The 23,574-nt window shown below is 35.8% G+C and overlaps 2 protein-coding genes and 1 pseudogene across 3 annotated transcripts; 1 reads left to right on the top strand and 2 right to left on the bottom strand.

Annotated features, from left to right (window-relative positions):
• Window positions 1–519: 519 nt before the first annotated feature.
• On the bottom strand, window positions 520–5,292 carry LOC147292190 (SWAP (Suppressor-of-White-APricot)/surp domain-containing protein / D111/G-patch domain-containing protein). 2 transcript variants are annotated; one of them, XM_086238397.1, is made up of 9 exons: window positions 5,157–5,292; window positions 3,413–3,860; window positions 2,844–2,970; window positions 2,515–2,621; window positions 2,122–2,268; window positions 1,745–1,879; window positions 1,359–1,541; window positions 873–1,051; window positions 520–731 (listed from the first exon to the last, which is right to left on the bottom strand). In XM_086238397.1, the coding sequence occupies exons 2-9, from the start codon at window positions 3,816–3,818 to the stop codon at window positions 705–707; spliced, it is 1,311 nt and encodes a 436-aa protein (XP_086094523.1). In that variant the 5' UTR covers window positions 3,819–3,860; window positions 5,157–5,292; the 3' UTR covers window positions 520–704. The 2 variants fall into 2 exon arrangements, with proteins under 2 accessions (XP_086094523.1, XP_086094524.1); XM_086238398.1 differs by having other exon boundaries at window positions 3,413–3,876; window positions 5,157–5,273.
• A 3,573-nt stretch (window positions 5,293–8,865) lies between these two features.
• LOC147292189 (3-isopropylmalate dehydratase large subunit, chloroplastic-like) lies at window positions 8,866–17,174 on the bottom strand (annotated as a pseudogene).
• Window positions 17,175–20,307: 3,133 nt separating this feature from the next.
• AGL26 (tRNA (cytidine(34)-2'-O)-methyltransferase) lies at window positions 20,308–23,212 on the top strand. Its single transcript, XM_086236717.1, has 7 exons — window positions 20,308–20,656; window positions 20,807–20,907; window positions 21,649–21,717; window positions 21,835–21,893; window positions 22,352–22,412; window positions 22,518–22,571; window positions 22,915–23,212. The coding sequence occupies exons 1-7, from the start codon at window positions 20,494–20,496 to the stop codon at window positions 23,191–23,193; spliced, it is 786 nt and encodes a 261-aa protein (XP_086092843.1). The 5' UTR covers window positions 20,308–20,493; the 3' UTR covers window positions 23,194–23,212.
• Window positions 23,213–23,574: the final 362 nt, after the last annotated feature.

The raw sequence follows: 23,574 nt of genomic DNA, 5'->3' as shown, positions 1-23,574 counted from the left end.
CTCACCCTCACAGGATCGCAAACCTGAAATTGTAAATAAGCACTGATGGGATAGACAAAAAAAATGGGAAATACGTTTGACAACCCAAAAAAAAAATTCAAATACCATCTCGATAGGTATTAAATCCTAACTCAGACCTTAAACAAGGGACTTAGGAACCTATACTCCAAAACCTGCGACAAAGACACTTGAGGCCCAACTCAAGACTTGGGATCCAAACCCAAGAGAACAAAACCCACATGCGCAACCTAAGACTCAACACTCAATCCCCAAGATACACGCCCGAGACCTACGACCCCAGGCCATGAGACCTTGACTCGAGACCTTAAACCTGCACCAGAGACGAGACTTGAACGCCAAATGCCAAACCCTAGAACCCAAACACAAGATCACCCGTGATTCCAAAACCCATATTCATAACCCAAACTGAAAACTCCAAACCCCGAACCACACTGACCAAACAAGCCGCAAGTTCCTTGGACATGACATGACTTATAATGCTGGAGAAACAAATTCAACTTAAAAAGGATAAACATTGTTTTCTGATTAAAAATGAACTTCACAAAACATACACTTCAAATACAAATTTGTTCTGTCACAAATTACCAACACAAATTTCTTTTCTTCATAAAGTAGTTCAACTTCCAATGAACTTCCGAATACCAACCTCACAAATATATGGCTAGGAGAGTATAATCAATCACTTAGTAATATGCTTTTCGTGGATTATTCTGCAACACAAAAAGTTCAGACAATGTATCAGAAAGTTAAAGCTAACACTGCAAGATGAGAAATTTTCTTTAAAAATGAAATGGTAAACATGGAAAAACACACATAAAACAAAAGGAGAAAATGGAAAAATAGGTACATACCAGAGGATTGGGTCTGTAACGGTAACCAAGCATCATCCGCTTCTTATACTGCTCATATATATCATCTTCAGGAGTCACCTCTCCAGGTTGTTGAGCACCGACCCCCAAATTGTCCTTTTTCACATTACCTGCCATTATTGGATCTGAAATTCCTCTCCTGGAGCTTCCCAGACCCTCGCCTGAAATCAGATAACATCATCACATTTCTCCCTATGAACAACAAGAGCATAGTACAAATAATAGAAACCAATAGTGAGGTGAAAAATAATTTCATAAGAAAAATTTAAGAACTGATAACTGAACAATCTGCAATACATTCAAAGAAAGATTTGTTTTTTGGATAGACAATCAAAACTCAATCATCTTCTATGATACATACCACTACACATGAGCATCCATGCATGTGCCCAGCATGTCTGTGTGTGTGTGTGTGTGTTTGCATGAGAGAGAGAGAGAGAGAGAGAGAGAGAGAGAGAGAGAGAGAACCTTCTTTCCAACCCATTTTAGACAAAAGTTTATGACCCACGTTATCAGCCTGGATTTTTGCCCTATCTGCAGCTTCTTTGGCAGCTTTCTGTGAAGCTGCATCATTACAAGCAGCCATAAACTTCTCCAGCTCTTCTTGTGGGATGTAATCACCCATGTGATGACCCTTTTTAAGAGCGGATGCTGTGCAGAAAATTGGAAAAAAAAAAAAGAGTATTTATTACACAGAAAAGAAACATCAGGAGGCCATGTATTTACGTAATTATCTGATCAAAAATTAAAGCTATAATAGGAAATCCTTCCTAATCCTAACTGATCCAAAATTAAAGCTATAATAGGAAATGCTTCCTAATAACGCCAGCCAATTTATGGTTTCAATCATGAACCTTGGAGAGAAGCGGGTGGGGGCATTTCATCTTTTGACTGTTTAGGTTGTCTCCTCCTCTCTTCCTGCGCAGCCTTTTTCACGTAGAACTCCATCATGGCAATAGGATCTGAACCTGTTGGTGCACTATACTCACCTATAATTGGAAATGCAAGTTAGTAAGATTAGGATCAACCAAAAAAAATAAAAATCAGTTAAAGGTCTCTAAACCATATAGTTCAATGGAGCAAACAACACAAATAGACAAGCAGAATATAATCCACATATCCCAGCAAGGAAAAGTAAAATCAGACTTAAATCACATCTAAAAGTTGAAGGAAAGGAAAAAAAAAAAGCTAAACTTTAAATGAAAGCAACAGAAAATGTTATATTACATACCTATCCTTCCTCCTGATGCTGTATGAAATGAATTTGGATCGTCAGTAGGTTCATATAAAGCAGAGGCAGGAGTTTGGTAATTTGGATGCTTCAAACTAGATCGTTGAGAACTACTTGTGGATTTAGAAGCTGACATACTCGTTCCTCCTACACACAGTAGGGCAATAACAACAAAAAAGGTTGTCAAGATTAATATCTAAGAATTATATTCCAGGTCAAACCTGAACTTCACACACACCCCCCCCCCCCCCCCCCCCCAAAAAAAAAAAAAAACCCACACAAATACAATTAAAATTAGCCAGGATGCGTCCACCAACTTTGAACAGATGCTCTTACTTTTTCAACAAAAATGGTTTAGAAGAACTTGTTCAAAAAAAATGGTTTAGTACCAACCATTTCGAGATGTTTGAGAATCCAAGGTCTGTTTAAGGGCTTTCTCCTCATAAGCAAGCCGATATTCATAATATTTGTAATCAGCACAGCTCTCATCAAATAAAAATCTGCAAACAAAATAAAGCATCAATGCAAAGAGCATATGAGCTACCATAAGTGGAAGAGGGAACACCAAACCAGAAAACATTAAATAACATGATACCCATATAACCTAAAGCTGCAGTGAATCATACTCCACATCATTCTCCCTTGAGATTTCATAAAGGCCAACAGACATATTGGAGACAACAGAAAACATAATTAATCGGTCAAAATGTCATAGTACTTACTTGAAAGGGGTATCTCCTGGATTTTTTTGGCGAGTAATATGCTCAAATTGCCTTCCATGTTTAGCCACAAAACTTGCTAGTTTGTCAGCAACTATCTTCACTGTAGGATCACTTGGGGAAGGTGGTGCTGCATATCACTTATAAAACTGATTAATACCGAGAGCATGAACAAGGGAATGCAAATTACTCTTGTAGCAGGCGTGCCACATATTCCAATTCTTTCATTGAACATCTCTTTCCCCCAATGTTGATAGGAACTTAAGGAATAAGCTGCATTCATGAGACAAGAAATATTCAAGAATGTTTTGTCCTCTTCATCCACACCACTTAAGAGTAGAGAAGACAATTACTGAGATAATTTTCTCAATAACAGGGTACTTAATGAAGGGGACAACTTCAATTTACTTCACTTAAATCTTCTGGTAGTAATTTACTTGATTAAAAAACAAAATTCTAAAGGTAAGAACAACTAAAAGTTTTACACCTCCCATTCTCAATTAAAAAATGACTGCAAAGACATTCCATTTCAATTTAACCAGCTCAGAGGATATGCAAAAAACAGTAATTACCAACATCCACTTGTCCTGATGATTCCTCTAACGCATCTGGCTGAACCAACTTTTGTCGTTTAGTTGGTGCACTGCCTGACACATTAGTGGCATCTGCTTCATCTTCATCCTCATCTGCACCTAACTTAACAGGAGGCGCCACAACCTTTGACTTCTGTTTCAAGCTGAAAGCAAGTTTGCCACCTGTAGCAGAATGGGTGGTCTTGTGTGTATCATTAGCCTTCAATTCAGCACTCGTTTTCCCAATGTTAGGGTTAGGAGTCAAAATCCCTGATACAACTTTACTTGGTCTAGACTCCTCTACAGCAGCACCCTTCTCTTTCTCCTTCTCTTGTTGAAGTTGTTTAAACTTTTCCATGAATGAACCATCATTCACAAAGAGGCCAGGAGTCACTCCTTTGTCCATTGGAAAAGAGCCAAGTTTGCTTAGGGTGTTTACAGGAATTCACTGTTTGACAAGCAAGCTTCCAAGCTATTTAGATATTGAAGTGATTTTTCATCTAATCTTTGTAATTTTTTTTTTCAATATGTAGCACTATATGAGATAATTTTAATGTTGGCAAAAGTAAATTTCACCCGAAGAATAAAATGAAAAAGGGAATACCACAATTTCACAAAACGCTGTGAATGAGCCTTGGTTTTCTGAAAAGACCACACTGTGCATATCCACACAGCTTCGCACTGTGCATATCCACACAGCATTAAGAGTGGGATTTCAGTTCAAAAAGAGGGGATATTCCCGCAAGAATATTTAGTTGGAGTCAGACTAATATGAGGGACAACACATCCGGGGTTGGATTATCACAATTGTAAAACCAATACTTAATTGAAGTAAATCCAACCCTACGATGTGTTGTCCCTCACTTGTCCCTCATATTTTGTCCATCATATTAGCCGGACTATATTTAGTTGAAAAAAGTAGATATTACAAGTGGTTATAAATTATAATAAGTATATACGATCAGATAAATTAAGTTCAAAACTAGTGTGTATGCCCAATGCGGTCATTTTGGAAAACAGAGGCCAATTTCCACCATTTCATTAAAACATGGACTCGAATGACACTATTCAAAACTGAATTTATACTGCTTTAATTAGATAACTTGAACAGGAGGAAAGTTAAACAAACTAATGTAAATGATAGTTGATAGTTGATCTCAAAAACGCCAAAATGATCCAATGGGTGGTGCAAGAAAACAATCTTCTACAAAACCATATTTAATGAAAAATCAGCTAATTATCTACATGACTATAAAGCACAAACACTTTCCCCTTACAAACCACTATAACATAGTCCCAAGCTTTCAAACCAGATTCAGAAGATAATCATCTACCACTTTGATAATCAGTTTACCTTTCCAGTCTACTAATTTTTTGCATCACTAACTTTCAGGACATATCAAAATTAATCAGCATAGAATTGACTAATTATCTTCCGCTCAATAATCATACGGAGTCACAAGATCAGTTTTGCACTTCATATACATGCATAAAAAAATAGACACACTGGGATAGTCGAACACAAACCCTAAAACCCAAATCAAATTTACAAATTTAAATCAATTTACAAATCCATCTAATACAAGAAACAAACTTCAAAGCCTAATTCACCAAGACAGCACCAAATCAAATCATCCAAACAAAAAAAAAACACCACAAGCCATGCCGCATAAGCCAAAACATAAGAATCCCAAAACGAGAAACGAAATGATATAAACAATGAAGTAAAAAACTGGAAACTAACCAGAGCGAAATAGATTCAATATTAGATCGTTGATCTTCCTCCAATTGGCAATTGGAAACACGTTTTGCCCTAATTAGGGATTGGAATCTGACACCCCCCTCTCTCTGTGATTCAAGGACGAGAAAGCGAAGACCGCTTGACATTTGACTTGTACGGGGCCGGTTTCCTTATATAGGGTTAAATTTACTCAAATTTGCACACCTTTTTTTTTCCTTTTCGCACACCTCTATTAAAAAAAAAAATAAACAAAAACAAAAAGACCATACAGCCCCTCCCTCTTTCCCTCTTTTTTTTTCTCTCGTTCGGACCCCCTTCCCCTGTTTTTTTTTCCTTCTTCTTCTTCCCCCTACCGAGCCACCACTAACCACCATCTTCCTCTCTCTGCATGCATCACCACCACAGCACCCCCAAAACAGCCACCACCATAGCACCACCACCACCTTCTTTTTCCCCCTACCTAAGCCAAAACAGCTACTACCCCCTCCAAGCCCTCACCACAACCAGCCCGGCAGCCCCTCCTCCCCCTCTTCTCTCTCTATTTCTCTGTCTTCTTCCCTCTTTGCTGCACCATCATCTCCTCTCTCTCTCTCTCTTCCCTCCCTTTCTATGTCGCTGCAGTTGGTTCGGTAGACAGCCACCGAATGAAACTAACGGCTTCGGCAGATGACTGCCGAACGAACCCACCGGTTTCGACGGATGGCTGCCGAGCGAACCTGCCAGTTTCGGCGAATGACTGTCAAACGGCCTGATTCATCCTCTTGGCTGGCACTGCGGCGTGGTCGTGTGAGCTGGGCAAAGCTGTCAGGCGCGAGCTCATTTGCGTCGGCGGCGTGGTCGAACGTTGGGGCTTCTTGGCTATGCGAGCTTGGCATGGTGGTGAGTGCGGGGAGTGTGGTGCAGTAGGGAGAGAGAGAGAGAGAGAGAGAGAGAGAGAGAGAGAGAGAGAGAGAGAGAGAGAGAGAGAGAGAGAGAGAGAGAATGAGAGGAGAATGGTGGGCATGCAGGTAGGGTGACGCTGCGCGCGGTGCTGGTGCTGCGAGGAGGGTGGTGTAGCAGGGAGGAGAGAGAGAATGAGAGGAATGGTGCGCATGCAGGGAGAGTGGTGTTGCGCACGGTGGTGCTGCTGCTGCGAGGAGGGTGGTGCTGCGCGGGTGTGTGTTGACAGAGAAAGAGAGAGAGAGGGAAGGAGAGAGAGTGGAAAAGAGAAAGATGGGGTGTATGGGTGTGTAATGAAATAAGGGTATTTTGGTAATGGGTTAGGTGTGTGTTGAGAGGTTTTGAATTTGAGATAAGTGTGTGGGGTGTGTAGGAGAAAAAAAGAGAAAAATGGTGTGCAAAAAGAAAAAAAAAGGGTGTGCAAAATAACAGCATTCTTACGTTTTTACTTTTTTTCGGTCTAAGGTTAAATTTACGTTTTAGTACCTTAAGTTTTATTTAATTTATTTATTGCAATTTTCTTTTTTACATAAAATTTGTATTTCCAATAAAACAAATGTTAGCTACTTTCCTCTTCAACTTTCTCTCTTATTTCTCACTTTGCAGCATGAAATTAAATTTCAAAAATTTTCTTGAAATTTATTTTTTTGTTTTTGTTTCGAAATATTACTGAATCAAAATTATCAAAATTTTGTTAAAAGTTTCAATTGTTTAGTCTAAATTTTTTAGGTTTCGAAATATTCCTTTCTTTGCAATGTAATCAAATAAATATATGGTTTTGGTAACAATTAAACTCACTCTCTATTTATTTTATAATAGTTATATGACCAAACGATTTTTTCAGTTTTTTGATTTTTTGCAGAGATCTTTAAATGATAATTTAAAAAATAAATGTTTTAGATCATTAAAGTATAATACAAAATGATAATATAAGAGAAGCGGTCAGAGAGGAAGTTAAATTGGAAAGGTAGCTAACATTCCCCTTCGAATAATGTTTGGAATCCCCGAATCAAAATAATGCATCAATGTACGTGCGAGTATTTTATTTATTCTTAATATATTAACCTTAAAATTAAGAAAAAAGTCTTAAATGGGAGAATGGTACCACTTGTATAGTAGGACCACCCACTATTATGGTGCCATGTCTTCTACCAGATTTAAAAAACTGCAAACTTTATTTGAAATAGGGGCACATGCCAATAAATTATTAGAGTCTTAGAGGCCGCACCATATACGTGGCACAACCACCCTAGTGAAGAATATTTTTAAAATAAATATTATGCTTCACTTTTTCTATGCAGCAAAAAGACAATTGGACTCTATAATTGTTAAGTTAATTGTACTTAAGTAAAAAATAAGGGATGTGCAAGTCATTAATGAGATTTGTGGAGTTTGATTGTAATTGAGCTAAACTTCAAGGATCCTCATGAAATTAACCCTAAGGCATATAATTGCGTTCAAATAAATAGACAAACACGATGTATCTAATAAACATTTAAATGATCAACATATAATTAAACAGTTTTCATAGAAAAAAAGAAAAAATAGTTTTCGATTTGTTATAATGGAAAGTTAACAAATCTCTAAACTATATTGTAAAGTGGCAGTTGTTGGGTAGCGCAGTTGGAAGGCCGTAGAATTACCCACAATGCACCCAAGTTCAATCTCCCTTCTCCCCAACTAAAAAAAAAAAAAAACTATATTGTAAAGTGAATCCCCAATGTGACCCTTAAATGAACTTATATATGTTTAAGTCTATCCTCGTCAAGAAAACCCAAGGAGTGACCCATTCGGTGTTAGGTGCTATTGTTGGCTAAAAATCTTAACATTCAAAAACTGGTTACAATGATTAACCAATGCAAGTCTGCAATTAAGGTGTAAAGTTCTCCACCTATGGATTTTCCCAATCATTGGTGCCCATTAGGTCCAAATTGATTATTTAAGTGAACCATGAACGTTGGTAGGTTTACACATAGAACTTTTTATTTCTTTTTTTCTTTTTCAAGAAAAATTACTTGGGAACTCACAATTTTTATATAAAAAAGAATTTCATTAGGTGTATTTAAATCCTGATCGTGTATATCAACTCCACATTTTTCCTTTTTATATAGTAATTTCTTCTAATTATATAATCATACACAAACTTTTTGGGGTGACTAAGAACATGCTATGTTGCAAGATCAAGAAACTGAAAATGGCTAATAAAAATGATGAAAGCCCAGAATCTTTCTATCTGTGAAGCACTGTTCCATTGCTGAGAGTAGAGAACTTGCAAGAAATAGGATAACCTAAATTCTGTTTCAGAATAGAGAAATTGCTCAAAATTAACTGCAATTCTCTCCTTGTTATTGTATTCTTTCACTTCTAGATAAAATTTGCCTTCACAACAGGTGTATACCTCAATCTCACAGTATCCAGTCATATGATCAACACGTGAGAGACGACTATGAAACAGACATTTACACCTATTGTAAGTAAGAAGTTTTCATTAAACATAATCATATGTCAACTGAGAAACCTTCTTATACAAGCAAAAGCCATCAAAAGTTGTCTAGTAATGTTCACTGAGATACCCTCCTTATTTTCTGTTCATGTATCATTATAGCACTTGGAATAACAATTCACATAGAATACATATGGAACTGACCTGATAAATCACAAGCATACAACACTTTTGGATGGGTGTAGAAAACTCATTACTCTTTTAATTGCCTGATTTACAGCAGAAAAGTACAAAGTAAACATACACTGATGAGATTTGTGATGATATTGCCTACTGCAGAAAGTCTCTTGGGTCGGTGACATAACCAGTCAAAGCAAATGTTGCAGCAATATATGGTCTAGCAAGATATATATGGCCTTCCTTGTGGCCTATTCGGCTCGGGAAGTTCTTGTTTGTTGTTGAGACACATACTTGTAAAGACAAAATGGTATTAAGATCATCTGCAAATGGGGTTATGAGAACTCCCCCAAAAGTTGAACGGCCAGTCCTAATCCTATCAAAGACAATAATATAGTGAGGTGCAATGATCTATGAGGTCCGGCTACCCCAGGACGTGAGAGCATGGTTAAATCATTTTGAGTGTGCAGCTAAAGGAATAAACTCACCTTTGGTTTATTCATGCGAGCATACATGTCTTTAGGACCACCCAAACAAGCACCACAACTTGGACTTGCATGTGTGTCACAACCAGCTTCCTCAAATATCTATGAGCAAGTCTTGCCACCAGATTCGGGCACTGAAAGACTATACATGTCCATCCAAACCTATAAATTTTAGCATAAACAATATAAGATTTCATTTATCATGGATTTCATAAATTTATAATAAGGAATGCTGACGCCTAAGCAATTGTTACTGTAGCATGACAAACCTTTTGAGTAGCAGGCACAAGAAATGTGGGTACTTTGACCTTTTTGCCTTGTATTAAAGCAATTAGATCTTAACCAAGAAAAGAGAAAATCTCTAAGCAAGTTGATCTATACAATAGGACGAGCTATACAGTACTAATATACGAACACTTCCCTAAGCAAGTGACAACAACCCCAAATTGACCAAAAAAAAAAAACATAATAAAACAAGAGGTCCAAATGCACCAGCATACCCCTAAAGCACATACTGTTAATAGGTAATACAATAAAGAAAATGTAGAGTATTAAATATATTGAGATAGATTTTCATTAACAAAACACATATGTCATCTACAAATTGGATTCATGCAATTCATACCACTGGTGATGATTCATATGTGCAATGTATGCATGCATGCATTTGATAAAAAAGAAGCACTCAGATGTTTATTCAAGTCGGCATGTGTTAACAATATTTCAATACTCATTTTACAAAGATTTGACTTCTTACTGATGCTAAAAAAAACTTTAGCTGCAACTATAAAATCCTCTGTTTTTCCACCAGTACAAGATCCAATATATACTCTGTTAATCTTCACGTCTTTGCATTCTCTTGCTAAAGCACGATTATCTAGAGAATGAGGCTGCAAAATAATTGAAAAATGACTCGCAAAAATAGAGATATTTGAAGATCTAACTTATATGAGATTAATCTATGTGCTACTCACCTATGTCACCAGTGGCTCTAGTTTTGAGACATCAAATCTGTACTCAGAAAGAAATCTAAATGTAAACAAAATAAATTCATTAAATACAAATGAATTCCAAAATCTATCGACAATTAGGGACCAATATTAAGCAGATCAAAAGAAAGGACCAATATGTTTAAAGTTATATGTAGAATATGAATTACAAATTTTAACATTCAATTCTCTTACATTTAACATAGACTTACAAATGACAAGGTTACAAGTCAAGGACAACACCGGAACTAATAAGATGATGACAATATAGTACTTAAATGCATATGTGTTTAAAAAGAATACTGTAGAACAATATCTGCTTATTTTAGCTTAGGATTCTAACCAACTTAGAATGTGTATTACTAAAAGGAATTGTATGAGCAAGGGACATCTTTTGACAACGCACAAACTCTTTTTTCTTATTGTACATATTCCATATTGTGATAGTCTTCCCTGCGACAGGTACTGGGAGAACACCCATAGACATTAAATGAAAATGATGGGGCATTAGAAAAAAATAAAAATAAAACGAAAATAAAATGAAAGAAAGAACCAAGGTTTGTCTTTACTTGAAGGTACATATGGTGTAAAAATTATCTAAAAATGTTGTCTGGTCTCTCATCTACTAACATAGCAAAGGCTCCATCAGTGCACTAGAAATTTGTAATGATTTCCAAAGGCCCTTGAAATCCCAGTGAAATTATTTTATGAAAATCTGAAGTTATAATATTGGTACATCTAGAAAATATTTAAAGGTGGCATTAACCATGGAAAAGTAAAACATAAAATTCTAGAGTGCATGTCCATGTTGAATGCAAAGCATGCACTTCAGTTTTGAAAGTTAATACACAAGAAAGGTACAATGTTATAAACTGGATCGTGAAATGAACTTATAAAACGTGGATATCTAATTGCATAAATTACCTTGTTTTATCATCACTGTACACAAGTTCATAGGGTATAGACGTCTTATCTTGCGATGCAAATTATATCATTATATAGCTCATGCTAGACAACACAAATGTATTTAACATGCAAAGAGAACATCATATGTTGCAAAACCACTCATAAAAAAATAATAACTTTATGACAAGCTAGGCAAAAGAAAAACACTATGTGTAGCCCTAAGGCAAGACTTGTTCCCAACCTCGTTCAACTGAACTGGATTTTGACTTCTGAACTCAACAATGGGGCCTTTTGCCACAAAGTTCATGAGATCATGAATGCTGATGTACACACTCTTGCCTGATTTTGGCATACTAAGCTAGGTAGCACCTATATATATGTGATGACAAATGGACACGGGTATCACAGCATGCATCAAAGAAAAACAAGCATACATATGTTGGCACACACATCCAACCATCCATTATAACGCACATGCACATGAACGCATATACCTGCTAATATACATGCACAAATAGACATACCTTTGTGAGTGTGTGTATGTGTGTGTGAGAGAGAGAGAGAGAGAGAGAGCTATCATAGTATTTGATGATTAGTGCCACTAACCTCAAGGTACTTGTATGCAGTGCTATCAGCAGGGACAACACGTACTATTTTTACCCTCAGCTTCAATAACCATGTTGCATAATGTCATCCTTTCTTCCATTTGTCCAATACAGAGATTACATAAATTGAATTCATCGTTCATAAATGAGTAACTGACAACTGCAACCAAATTAACTGGATGATCATACATACTTGCAGTAAAGACCTTTAAAAGTTCACTTACATTTAAACTATAACAGTGGAACGAACAAACTTCATAGCTTTATATGTTGCACCGGCAACATATATTTTACCAATAATCTGCCACATCAAAATCATTTATCAAGTGGCAACAACACAAAGACTGGATGTTTTCATAAAGTTAGATTTCAACAAAACAATTGAAAATCATGGGCTCTATCAAACTGAAATAATTTACATTTTTGTATTTTATGAATACTTTAGAGGAAACAAATACCTTGAAACCTGGTTAAACTTACTTGCAAAGTCAAATATTTAGCAAGCAAATACTCAGGCATTTCACCATCCATTGCAAATCTCAAAGTTGGAGGTACCTGCAATTTAAAAAGACAAGAAAATCATATACTTTTAATTCATAAAAAGTAGAGAAAATACAACAGAATTTCACATAAATAATCACAGATATCCATAATACATAAGTACAAAATATATAGAATACAATATAAATTATGTGTTTAGATATATAAACCAACTACCAAGAGCAGACATAGAGCTCACACAAGTACGAGAAACACATTTAGCTTATAGAAAAAAGATCATTCTCCTTTTGGTTCTCCATAGTTTATGTTACCTTACTAGTTTTCTAATTATCTAACAACTTCAATTGCATGGTTTTGAACTCAAGCTGAAAGAGAATGAAACATGTGCCCTCATGATTTTGCATTTCCATGATTCCGATGAACAAAAGCGAATGCTAATTACATGTCTATTGGCTTTTCATATAGCCTAGTCTATAGCTTCCAAGTCCAAGAGAAATAAAATGAATAACCCACTTCTAAATATTATAACATAAAATAAATTGTAGAATCGTAAACATTTCGTATTTGGACATGCATGATATATACATCAACATAATCCAAGAAGTCCACCTAGAATATTTATCAAAGGCTTAGGGCACAAATGTGGTACTTAATTGTGTTTACCTGTCATCAAACACACATGCTATCAGAGTCATTTGTCATATATGGCATGTATCCACATCATTCGGGCAATTCTAGTTACTTCTAGGTCAATTACAACCATCCACATATGTCTAAATCATGCCATTTTATTAGAATCCTTTCAAATGCACTATATCAAAGTAGCACGATCAAAATCATCATGCCTACTAGTGTTCTTCTTAACACCATCATCACCAACGTCACACTTAAAATGTGAGGGATGAAGACATGCAGAAAAGTTCTGTAAACTTATAGATGCACATGTTTTGAAAATCAGCCTACACACCATTCATTTAAATAACTTGTAGTTGGCTCAATCCTATCAGTTGTCCCCACCTACTATCTAAAGCACATTTATATTGTTTTCCCATCGCTGCTCAAGACATTGATTGGATATTACCATATTTTATAACCACATAAATATTATTGATGTATCAAGTCAAATACTATATATCCAAAAAAGATAAAGGTCAATTTGTGCATGTAAAATTAATGCATGAGACATCAATGACATGTTAACAATCATGAAGAGAAATGTTATAGCATATATTAATATAATGTAAAAGCCAAAATCTGTATCATGTCTGATGTAAGATCATGATACCAATTAATCCTAAAATTATTAAAAAAAATCTTAGAAACTTATTATATATGACACTCAACATAATAAGCATTTGTAGTTAAGATCAGAATATAACTACCAAACCACTGGAGAAATTCGGTGTCATAAGATCAGCAAACAAAATCAACGACTCAAAAAACCATGATAGGTGTGAGTGGAGCATATGGGGTTTGGATTAGCTTCTGATTGTAAGTCTTACTTATACTCCTTAACTTCATAGTGGATGTTGTTTCTTAAACTTGCGTCTCGCGGTTTTCACTATGAGGAAGAGTTTCCTTATTATCATTGCTTGCGTTAAATGCTTGATAAATTGATTGTTTAGATTAAACAAATTAGTTATAAATATCTATTGATCTTAAACTTAATTGTATCAACAGTCTGCAAACTTTATTCCGAGTCTCACTTGAGTCTATAGACTTTACTTTTTGAGTATTTAGTCCACAAATATTTTCACGTTAATCACTTCAATCCACTCCATCAATTATTTTTTCCATTTCCGTCAAATATTTGCATGTGACAAACACATTGACCAAAAAATTTAAAGCTTTTGCCCTTCAAAAGTCAATCATGTGCTTGTAATGTACAAATATTTGATGGTGATTTGAGAAAAAATTACGAAGCAGATTGAAGTGAGTAACGTGGAAACATTTGTAGACCCAAGAATCTAAAAGTAAAGTTCGTCGACTTAAGTGAGACTCGGGGTAAAGTTTCCAGACTGTTGCTGTAATTAACTCTTGATCTTGATACATATACTTACCTAAGTTGGTTAGTCTTGTTTAATTAATAATTTAATTCTATTATGTTAACTTGATTATAAACTTGTGAGCTTACATGCTATTGACCATAGACGGTTTAGTGGAACTCGAAAACAAATATTAAGTATTGTGGATTGTGTATTTGTGTTTGCTTTGCATGTATCAAAAAAGGAAAAATTTATAAACAGGATATATACTTTGATGGTTGTTTCATTAGGACATTAATTTTGATTTGTGTTAATGAAGGAGACATACTTTTATTTTGTGTCAATTAAGGACCCTGTTTTATTTTAACTTTGGCCCGACATTGGACCCATCAAAACTCCACCAAATTTAGCAAACTTATACTTGGTTTAAAGCTATGCATCTTTTCTTTACAACCATATAAAGATCATTCAAATCGGACATCTACAACTCCAAATCATTGGCCTAAAAGTAGGGTATCCAAAACTGTCCAATCAGACCTCTGGAAAATCGGACAGTTTCGAGTACCCTACTTTGGGGCCGATTATCTGGAGCTGTAGAGATCCGATTTGGGTTATCTTTATATGATTGTAAAGAGAAGATGCATATCTTTAAATCCAATATAATTTTTCTAAATTTGATGGAGTTTGATGGGTCCAACGTCGAACCAAAGTTGAGATAAAAACTGAAAAAAATATGGTCCTTAATTGACACAAAATAAAAGTATGTGTCATTCATTAACACAAAGCAAAATTAATGTCCTGAAATGAAACAACCATCAAAGTACGTGTCATGTTTGTAAATTTTTCCCTATCAAAAATTAGGTTTAACCTATTCACCCGGCCCCCTATAGGTATATTATAGATACGTACTTATAAATTTCAAATTTTATGTTAAGTTTGATCATGTGTAGTGCACATGACCTTTTTATGAGGGACATTTTTGTCAAACAAGGATCATCTCTTTCAATTCTCACCTCTCTTTCTCCTCACAATCCTTACTGTCAAAACCCAGCCCCTACCTATTTGAATGTTTTCCTTTTGCTCTAAACCAGAACCTCAATCTGCAATGTCAATGAGTACTACTTAGATAGATGACAAAAAATTCTTCTTAGATGAGTTTAGTACTTAAACGTGTAAATCAACGGAATAAAATAGAAATATCCGTACATCACATTAAGTGTGAAGCAAACTAATTAATGGCACAAAAAAACATGAGACAATAAATATAACAAGCAAGCAAACCTTGGTGCAAATTGTTGGGAAAAATCCCCTCGTCATGAGTCACGACAATATATGTCTAATGAAAATAAATAAATAAATAAGCCAAGAAGACAAACACACGAGAACACCAAGATATACATGGTTTGGCAAAATCCTGCCTATGTCCACGAAGAGTATTCACCTTCACTATGAGAGAAAAAAATAAACTTGTACAAAATAATGCTCAAAAGTTAATCCCAAACCTGAGCCCTTGTATCCAATTGGATACCCCTTGTACAGCCTATTTTAAAATCTAAAAGTATGCTCTATCCCTCTTTGGTTCTCCCTCTATCAACTCCCTATTTTTATTCTCAAAAGGAAACACTTGAGTCTATATAAAATGAGGCATAACCCTCTTGCTTTTATAGTCACAAAGATGACTACATTTAGCCAACATATAACTAATGCATCCATTCACATCGTCCATTACGGTAAATGTGCAAAACAAACAAATGGGTTTCCAAAAATTATGTACCTCCACATAAGAAGGGACAACGTACACACCCAACAATCTCCCCTTCTCAACTTAAGTGGAGGACAATTCTTGACTTTAATCTCGAAATCCATCTCAACCTGAGATATTGTTTGTATATACCACAAACGATCCATTGACCTTGTCCTTATACCAGTTACACAAAACCCAAATCAAATTTGTGGTTTTAACTCCCCCTTAATTCTTAACGGCCAATGCTAATGTGTAACTACACCGAGTTAACAATCACTAGCCTCTTTCCCCAACATGATTTTCTTTCTCACCATCATCTGAACCTTGGAAACATGTCACTCGAGTCTCTGCTCTGCCCGCAAATAAGACCCGTCTTAAGTACCTGTTTTATTGTGCACTCTGTTTCTAAACCACCTTTGAGGTCGGAGTTTTAGTACTCTCTACCAGACAATATAAACCACCACATTCTTCTCCTTTTATTAGGACTATACAACCACGTATGATTTTCATGACTCCCCCTGCAACAGAACACTTGCAGTCAATGGAGTCCAACTGGCTCAAAGATATTAAATTCTTTTGCAACTGTGGGACATACGCCACACCACCCAAAGTGTGCACCACTTCATCAAACATTTTGATCTTTACCGTTCCTACATCCATGACACCATACTAGCTTAAAGTCATTGGGTTAGGAGAATGACCTACCTCTTCTTTCTGGGACGTATCAAAATATTCTTTACTGGAGCAAATATGGTGAGTCGAATCAGATCTACTATTCATTCACTTTGAGAAGAAATGTTACTTGCGAAGACTGTGAGAACATCTCCAGCAATATCCATGTAATTTTGTGCACAGTCGAACTTTATGTGCCCTTATTCCTTACACTTGTAGCACTGTTTGCCCTTTGCACTGCCTTTGGATCCAGACCTACTATTACTATTAGATCCCTTAGTAGTTTGTCTTCCTCTACGATTCAAATCATGAGCAACCAAGACTGAATCCTGAGTGTCCTCAACTATCTTTCTTTTTTCATTTGACAAGAGAGTTGATTCGACATCTTACAACTTCAGCGTATCCTTATACCATACAACATTGTTGTAACTATGTTGTTATATGAATCGGGAAGTGAGGTAAGAAGTAAAAGGGCTTGATCTTTTTCCTCAAATCTTGACATCAACTCTTGCTAGTTTATTCAAGATACCTTTGAACACATTCATCTGTTCCATGAGATTCCCACATTCTTCCATCTTTAACTTATACAAATCTCACTTCAGATTTAACTTTGTGGTCAAGCTTTTGGTAAGATAGAGCTTTTCTAACTTTTCCCACAACGCTGGTGCAGAATCTTCATTCATAGCATTGTTAATAATGTTATAAGCTATACAGAGTCGAATTGTGCTAACACACCTAGACTCCATATCCTCTCAATCATAATTGGGCATTTTCTTCGGTTTCCCATTCGTTCCTTTCAACACTCTTTCCAAACCCTGTTGAACTAGGATGTCCTTTACTCTCGTTTACCATAGAGTAAAATTTCCCTTTCCATCAAATCGCTCCACCTTAAATTGTGAGGTGACAATCCCTGCCATGATGAAACTTGATCGAATACCACGATCAACGAACACGAACTTGGCTCTGATACCACTTATTGGGAATATATCACCTCGTCACAATAATATATGTATAATGGAAATAAATAAATAAGCCAAGAAGACAAACACACGAGAACAACAACATATACGTGGTTCGGCAACATCCTGCCAACGTCCACGGAGAATATTCACCTTCATTATGAGAGAAAAAATAAACTTGTACAAAATAATGCTCAAAATTTAATGCCAAACTTGAGCCCTTGTATCCAATTGGATACCCCTTGTAGTATACTCTACCTCTCTTTGGTTCTTCCTCTATCAACTCCTCATTGTTATTCTCAAAAGAAAACACTTGAGTCAATATAAAATGAGGCATAAGCATCATGCTTTTATAGTCACAAAGTTGACTATATTTAACCAACCTATAACTAATGCATCCATGCACATCGTCCATTACGATCAATGTGCAAAACAAACAAATGACTTTCCTAAAATTATGTACCTCCACATAAGGAGGGACAACACACCTAAGACAAATTTAGTTAGATTGGTTGAACTACTAGGTTCACAAGATCGTATCTCTATAGATTGAGGTAATAGAGATTGGGGTGCTGCAATAGATTGAGGTGGGAGTTGTCTTTTGTTTTGTTTTTACTTTTTATTGTTTTTCAATTTTTTAATTTCATTGAAAGAGAGAAAGATGATTTTCATGCATTTGATAAAAATGTCATTTTTAAAGAGGTTATATGCGCTCCACATGATCAAAATTAATAGAAAATTGAGCAAATTTAACGATAAAGACTACATTAATGTGCGGTAACAAAGCAGGAATACCACTAGAGTAATTTTAAAGTTTGAAAACCACATTGATAATCAAGTAATAATGGACCAATGGCGATAAAAAGCCTCACTACTAAAAAATGGGTCATAAAGCACTGCCCAGGGCACTGCCTTAGCCATGAAAGAGCACGGTACTCTATGGCCTATAGCCTTTGGCCACTGTTACAGATTTATGGGAAATGGCCATTGTAGGGGTCTCTAATGCTAATTATGCTATTCAACACTGCATAGTCCAGCCGTGGCACAATTGTGAGTGGGTCCCACATGCTTTTGCACTTCCCTATTGTATGTCTTAAGCAGTCACAAATTTCTTGGATATTACACTAACCATGGTCAATGCTTTTTTATTTTTTCTTAACTATTATTATCTAATTAAAATTAATATTATTTAAAATGCAAATACCCAAGAATCCCCAAACCCTATATGCAGGAACCTCCCTCACCTCCGCCCATTTTCAGTGGTGACTTAAAGTCACCGGACTTTGGCATCAACGTGACTCAAGATTTTGTGAGAACACTAGATCGAAGACTTCCATATTAAGTAGTAGTTGTGGTGAGCCAAGGAGGTGTCGGGAGAATCACCAACTAGCCATAGTGGTGTGGGAAACTAGGCGGCGACGAGTTTAAGCTATTTCCTGCATCGGAAGGTGGTGGTGTCACCGACGTTCTCTAATCGTGGACTTTCGAGTGGTGTCATGCGAGGAGATCCGGTGCAACGATGATGCGAGGCGGCATCTAGCAACCGCTAACAATGGGTTAGTGAAGAAAAATATGGGGTAAGAAGAAGACGAGCAAATAGCTTGGAGTAGTACTTGGACAAAGGATCCAATATCTGCAGCAAGATGTACACAAGTGGCGGGGATGAGGCTGAGAGAGGTTATAATAGGAGTGGGCTGAGAGGTAAAGTATTTGAAATTAAAATCCCCAGTAGCCCGCCCAGCCCCATATGCATCAACTGCATCAACCCCTCCCTTCCCCCCAATCTTTAGATTAGTATTTGAACACTTATTTTCAACTCTTTTTAAAAATTTAATATTAAAAAATTCTATATCAGTGCCCAACTAGGAATAAATTTATTTTTCTATTCAAAATGAATGTCAGAATGTCAGGGGTCGACCGAAAAAGCCTGATAACATTTCTAAATAGGCACGGTACAGTGGCGGAAAATCTATTGGGCACCCTCAATCAGTGTCCTATATGAGATTACACACCTATTTTTATTCAACTGTGCCCTATGTATTAACGGTGACTATTAAACATTGCCGTATGCCCAATTTTCTAGTAGTGCCTAAAAATAATTAGTCCTTATTATTTTGTTGGAAATTATTGTCATTTCATATTTTGGTAAACTAAATTTTTGGTCTCTATGTTTTGGCTCGAAAACACATTTGATTTTTGTGGTTTCAATTTTTCTAATTTGGTGATTGTGTTTTTTGCAATCTTAGGACATTATGCACCCACTTGAAATTTTTTCTCAAATCGAAACTAATAACTTATTTAAACTAGCGAGTTTTACTAAAAAATTACCAAAAATTATATATGTTGCCTTGAATTTAATTTTCAAACAAGAACGCAAAAAAATCCCAAACTTAATTTTCAAACCCTATAAATTTTGTTAGCCTCGATTTCTTTAGCAAACAATACGAAAGTAAAAATAAAAATTAGTTTTAGATATAGGAAAAACATAAAATACAAGAATCAAATTAGAAAAATTGAAACCATAACCACCAAATGTAATTTCAAGCCAAAGCACATAGATTAAAAAAAGTAGTTTACCACTTTACCTTTCATATTTAATAATAATTTTTTATTGTTCATTTTTTTTTTGTCTGTAATCTATATCATTTCATTTCAGGCTAAAATTTATTTATTTTATATTATATACAATATGTAAGACAATTATGTGGGAAAAAAAAAAATTCCTATATTCATTTCATCCTCCTCCATTTCTATTTATAAGAATGGTGTGCCGACTGTTGGAGCAGTGAGACAACGAGTTGCAGATAGAATTACACGTCGGAGAGGAAGACACAAAAGATAAGTAAACAAGCAAAGAAAGGGAGCGAGCAAAAAGCATAAGAGGGCAGAGGAGGCTAATAGGCCATAGCAAGTAGCAAGTAGCAGTAGCAAGCTAATGGCAATGGACACAAGCTGCTTAAAAACCCTAACCCCTTTCTCTCCTTTCCGTTTCCGCTCAAGAAGAGCTCCTTTCTTTGGTTCTCTATACTGGGCTCATCTCAACCACAAAGTCCGCCTCTCTCTACTCTCCACTCGCTCCTCTCCTCTCAGCTCTCTCTGTACTCCTCTCTCTCTCTCTCTCTCTCTCTCTCTCTCTCTCTCTCTCTCTCTCTCTCTCTCTCTATGTATATACATAATATATGTGCATGTGTGTGAGTTTATAGTCGGTGATTTAATATGTGTATGTATGTGATTTTGTTATGGTGCAGCTGAGAGGGGCAAAGAGTGTTCTCTGGCAAATGGGGTAGGGGAGGCAGTGAAGGGAGTCTCACAAAATAAGATTCTCCAAGTGGTTTTAGTGTCTCCTCAGGTACCAAGTACAAGGTTTTAAGGTGGCAAGCTTAATTTCGCAGCTATTTAGGAACTGAGTCACTTTTGGGTCATTTTCTTGTATGATTGGTACTTGACATAATATTTCACTCTTTCCCTTTTCATTTTGTCTAAATACGATATAATGCATATCCATGATTCATTAAACATAGATAAGTATGCATATTTATGCTATCTGTGTTGTGAATAATTTGTGCAGAAATTGGTGTCTAACTAAAACCAATACTAATCTTGATAAGTTTGAATGCATGATGCTAATTGATCTTGGCCGGTTTTAGCCTGTCCTTATGAAGAAAATGCGAAGATTGACTCATTTCGTGTTGGATGCTATTGGTTAGCTGATAAGCTTAACATTCTTAAATTGGTTAGACTGATTAACCACTGCAATGAAATGAAGGTGTAATACACATAGTTCTCTATCTGAATTTGTTGCTACAGATTTTCCCAATCATTTGTGCCCATTAGGTGGATACTGGTTATTCAAGTTCCCATGATATAACTAGGAGTACATGGAGAAAATTAGTATATTGAAATCCTAATTGTGCTTGACACTTCCACATTTTACCTTACTTTTGTATTAATCTCTTCTAATCACACACAAACCTTTGGGTGCTGAAGAATGTGGTGACTCAAGGAGTATAATTTGTGTATCTTTTCCTTTAGGTCACAGAACCTCTCAATTTCTCGAGGCTGGCTCTGAGATTTCTATTGTCCTTGGCAGATTCCTGGAAATACAGGTTGCATTGCCAGAACATGTGCAGCATCAGCAGTTGGGCTTCATCTAGTTGGGGTAGATATTACCAGTTTGTGTTCAATTTCTCTTTAAACTTTATATTATTCATTCATATGGAAGAAAAAAGAGAGTTACCCTCTACTGGCCATTTAACATGCTTTTGTTCTTCATTAGCCGTTAGGATTTCAGGTTGATGATACAAAATTAAAGCGTGCTGGATTGGACTATTGGCCGTATCCTAGCAATTAGTAATATATATTAACTATGTTGTTTCTTCTGTAAATTTCCTGAGTACTTTTTGAAAAGAGAATTTGAAGAGTGATGATTTTTTTATATGTGAATTAGCAATGCAAAGACATCTACTCTGCCTTTGAAAATAAGGCATGAAACCTTTTATCATTACTGTAAAATCAAATTTCATTTTCCGTACTTAACATTTTGTTTTTTATTCTCACTCCTTTTTTATTTTTCTTCCAAACTATGGTTCAAGGCAGGACAAGCTGTGTTTGCATGCTTGTATTTGTTTAATGACATTACTGTAGATATTGACTAGTTCATTTATGTAAATACCAGTTTCCCACCAGCTTTAGACAGTTCTGTTATGTTTTCTTGTTGTGTGATCAATATCCTTTATTCTTTTAAATTCAAATAAGATTCTTTGCTATTTTCAACAATTAACTCCCTATGTTAGATATGTGGTTGTCAAAGTTCACAGCTCATGGGCAGAGTTCCAAGACTATTTCAGACAACAGGTTTGTTCCACTTCAAAGTTCAAAAAATGGATTTCGGAGGCCTTTTCCATAGTTTTCCTTTGAACACTTTTCTTTTCCCCTCTCTTTTTCCTTTTATGTGTACAGGAAGGAGAAAAGCGGTTGCTTGCATTTACAAAGAGAGGAACAAAATTCCATTCGGTAAGTTGTTATTTCAGTTTCACCATCCTTCTGGATTTTATCCTGATATAACTTCATAACAACGGGACCTGCAGTGATAACCCTTTATGTGTTTTTTGTCTTCTTTTTAGTTTTCTTTATACCTGCGATATGTTTTTGTTGCATGCCCTAACTTTTCTTTTGGCCTGAGCCGAGCTTTTAGGGAGAGAATTTAATCATTCTTGGTTTGGGTTCCTTGGGTAAAAATCAATGTTCTTAGCACCTTCCCTTTCCTTATTGGGAAGCCAAAAGTTTTGGCAACTCTTTTGTTTATATTGAGATAAATTAAGTATTTGAAACTGACTAAACTAGTTCTATTTCTCAGGATTTTTCTTACAGAAGAGGTGATTTTCTCATATTTGGTGCAGAAACCTTTGGCCTACCACCTGAGGTCCTGCAAGACTGCAAAAGTGAAATATTTGGTGGTGGGACGATTAAGATTCCAATGGTTGATACTTATGTAAGATGTCTGAATCTCTCTGTTAGTGTCGGCATTGCTTTGTATGAAGCATCCAGACAGCTAAATTATGAGCAGCTACAGCTTCCATATGAAGATTGTATTCATCCTGAGCAATCATTTATCACTGAGGATATTTTTGCCTAATGCAATTGTATTGAATTCATTGTTTTACTGTTAACGAGATCTTGAGGGAGCAGAAGTAGGACATTTACTAAACGTGAATTTTTTGCAGGTCAGTTAAGTTTTAACAGACACAAACTGATGCACTTATATATATATATATATATATATATATATATATATATATATATATACAAGAAGGTTCCATTGTAGGATACCTCATGGGGCCCACTCCCGTGTAGTTTTTCAACAATTTGAACCGTCTATTTTTTAGACCTTTATTCATAGATCATTCTTGTAAAAAATTAGTCAAATCGGAAATCATGTGTCTATCTAACTTTGATCAAACACATAGACGGTTTTATTGAAAAATTTTGGTTCGTCTATTTGTTTGATCAAAGTTAG

This window comes from Dryas octopetala, chromosome 3 (genome assembly GCF_963921425.1).
Source record: "Dryas octopetala chromosome 3, drDryOcto1.1, whole genome shotgun sequence".
Taxonomy (NCBI): domain Eukaryota; kingdom Viridiplantae; phylum Streptophyta; class Magnoliopsida; order Rosales; family Rosaceae; genus Dryas; species Dryas octopetala.
This window is presented reverse-complemented; position numbering and strand designations above follow the sequence as displayed.

Bases quoted from the DNA above. Each gene is read 5' to 3' on its own strand.
- LOC147292190 (XM_086238397.1), bottom strand. From the start codon at position 3,818: ATGGACAAAGGAGTGACTCCTGGCCTCTTTGTGAATGATGGTTCATTC. The intron at 2,971-3,412 runs GTAATTACTGTT...AGTGATATGCAG, and splicing joins ATCAGGACAAGTGGATGTTG to CACCACCTTCCCCAAGTGAT. The intron at 1,542-1,744 runs GTTCATGATTGA...TTTTCTGCACAG, and splicing joins CCCACCCGCTTCTCTCCAAG to CATCCGCTCTTAAAAAGGGT.
- AGL26 (XM_086236717.1), top strand. From the start codon at position 20,494: ATGGCAATGGACACAAGCTGCTTAAAAACCCTAACCCCTTTCTCTCCT. The intron at 20,657-20,806 runs GTACTCCTCTCT...GTTATGGTGCAG, and splicing joins CTCTCCTCTCAGCTCTCTCT to CTGAGAGGGGCAAAGAGTGT. The intron at 20,908-21,648 runs GTACCAAGTACA...TGTCCTTGGCAG, and splicing joins TGGTTTTAGTGTCTCCTCAG to ATTCCTGGAAATACAGGTTG.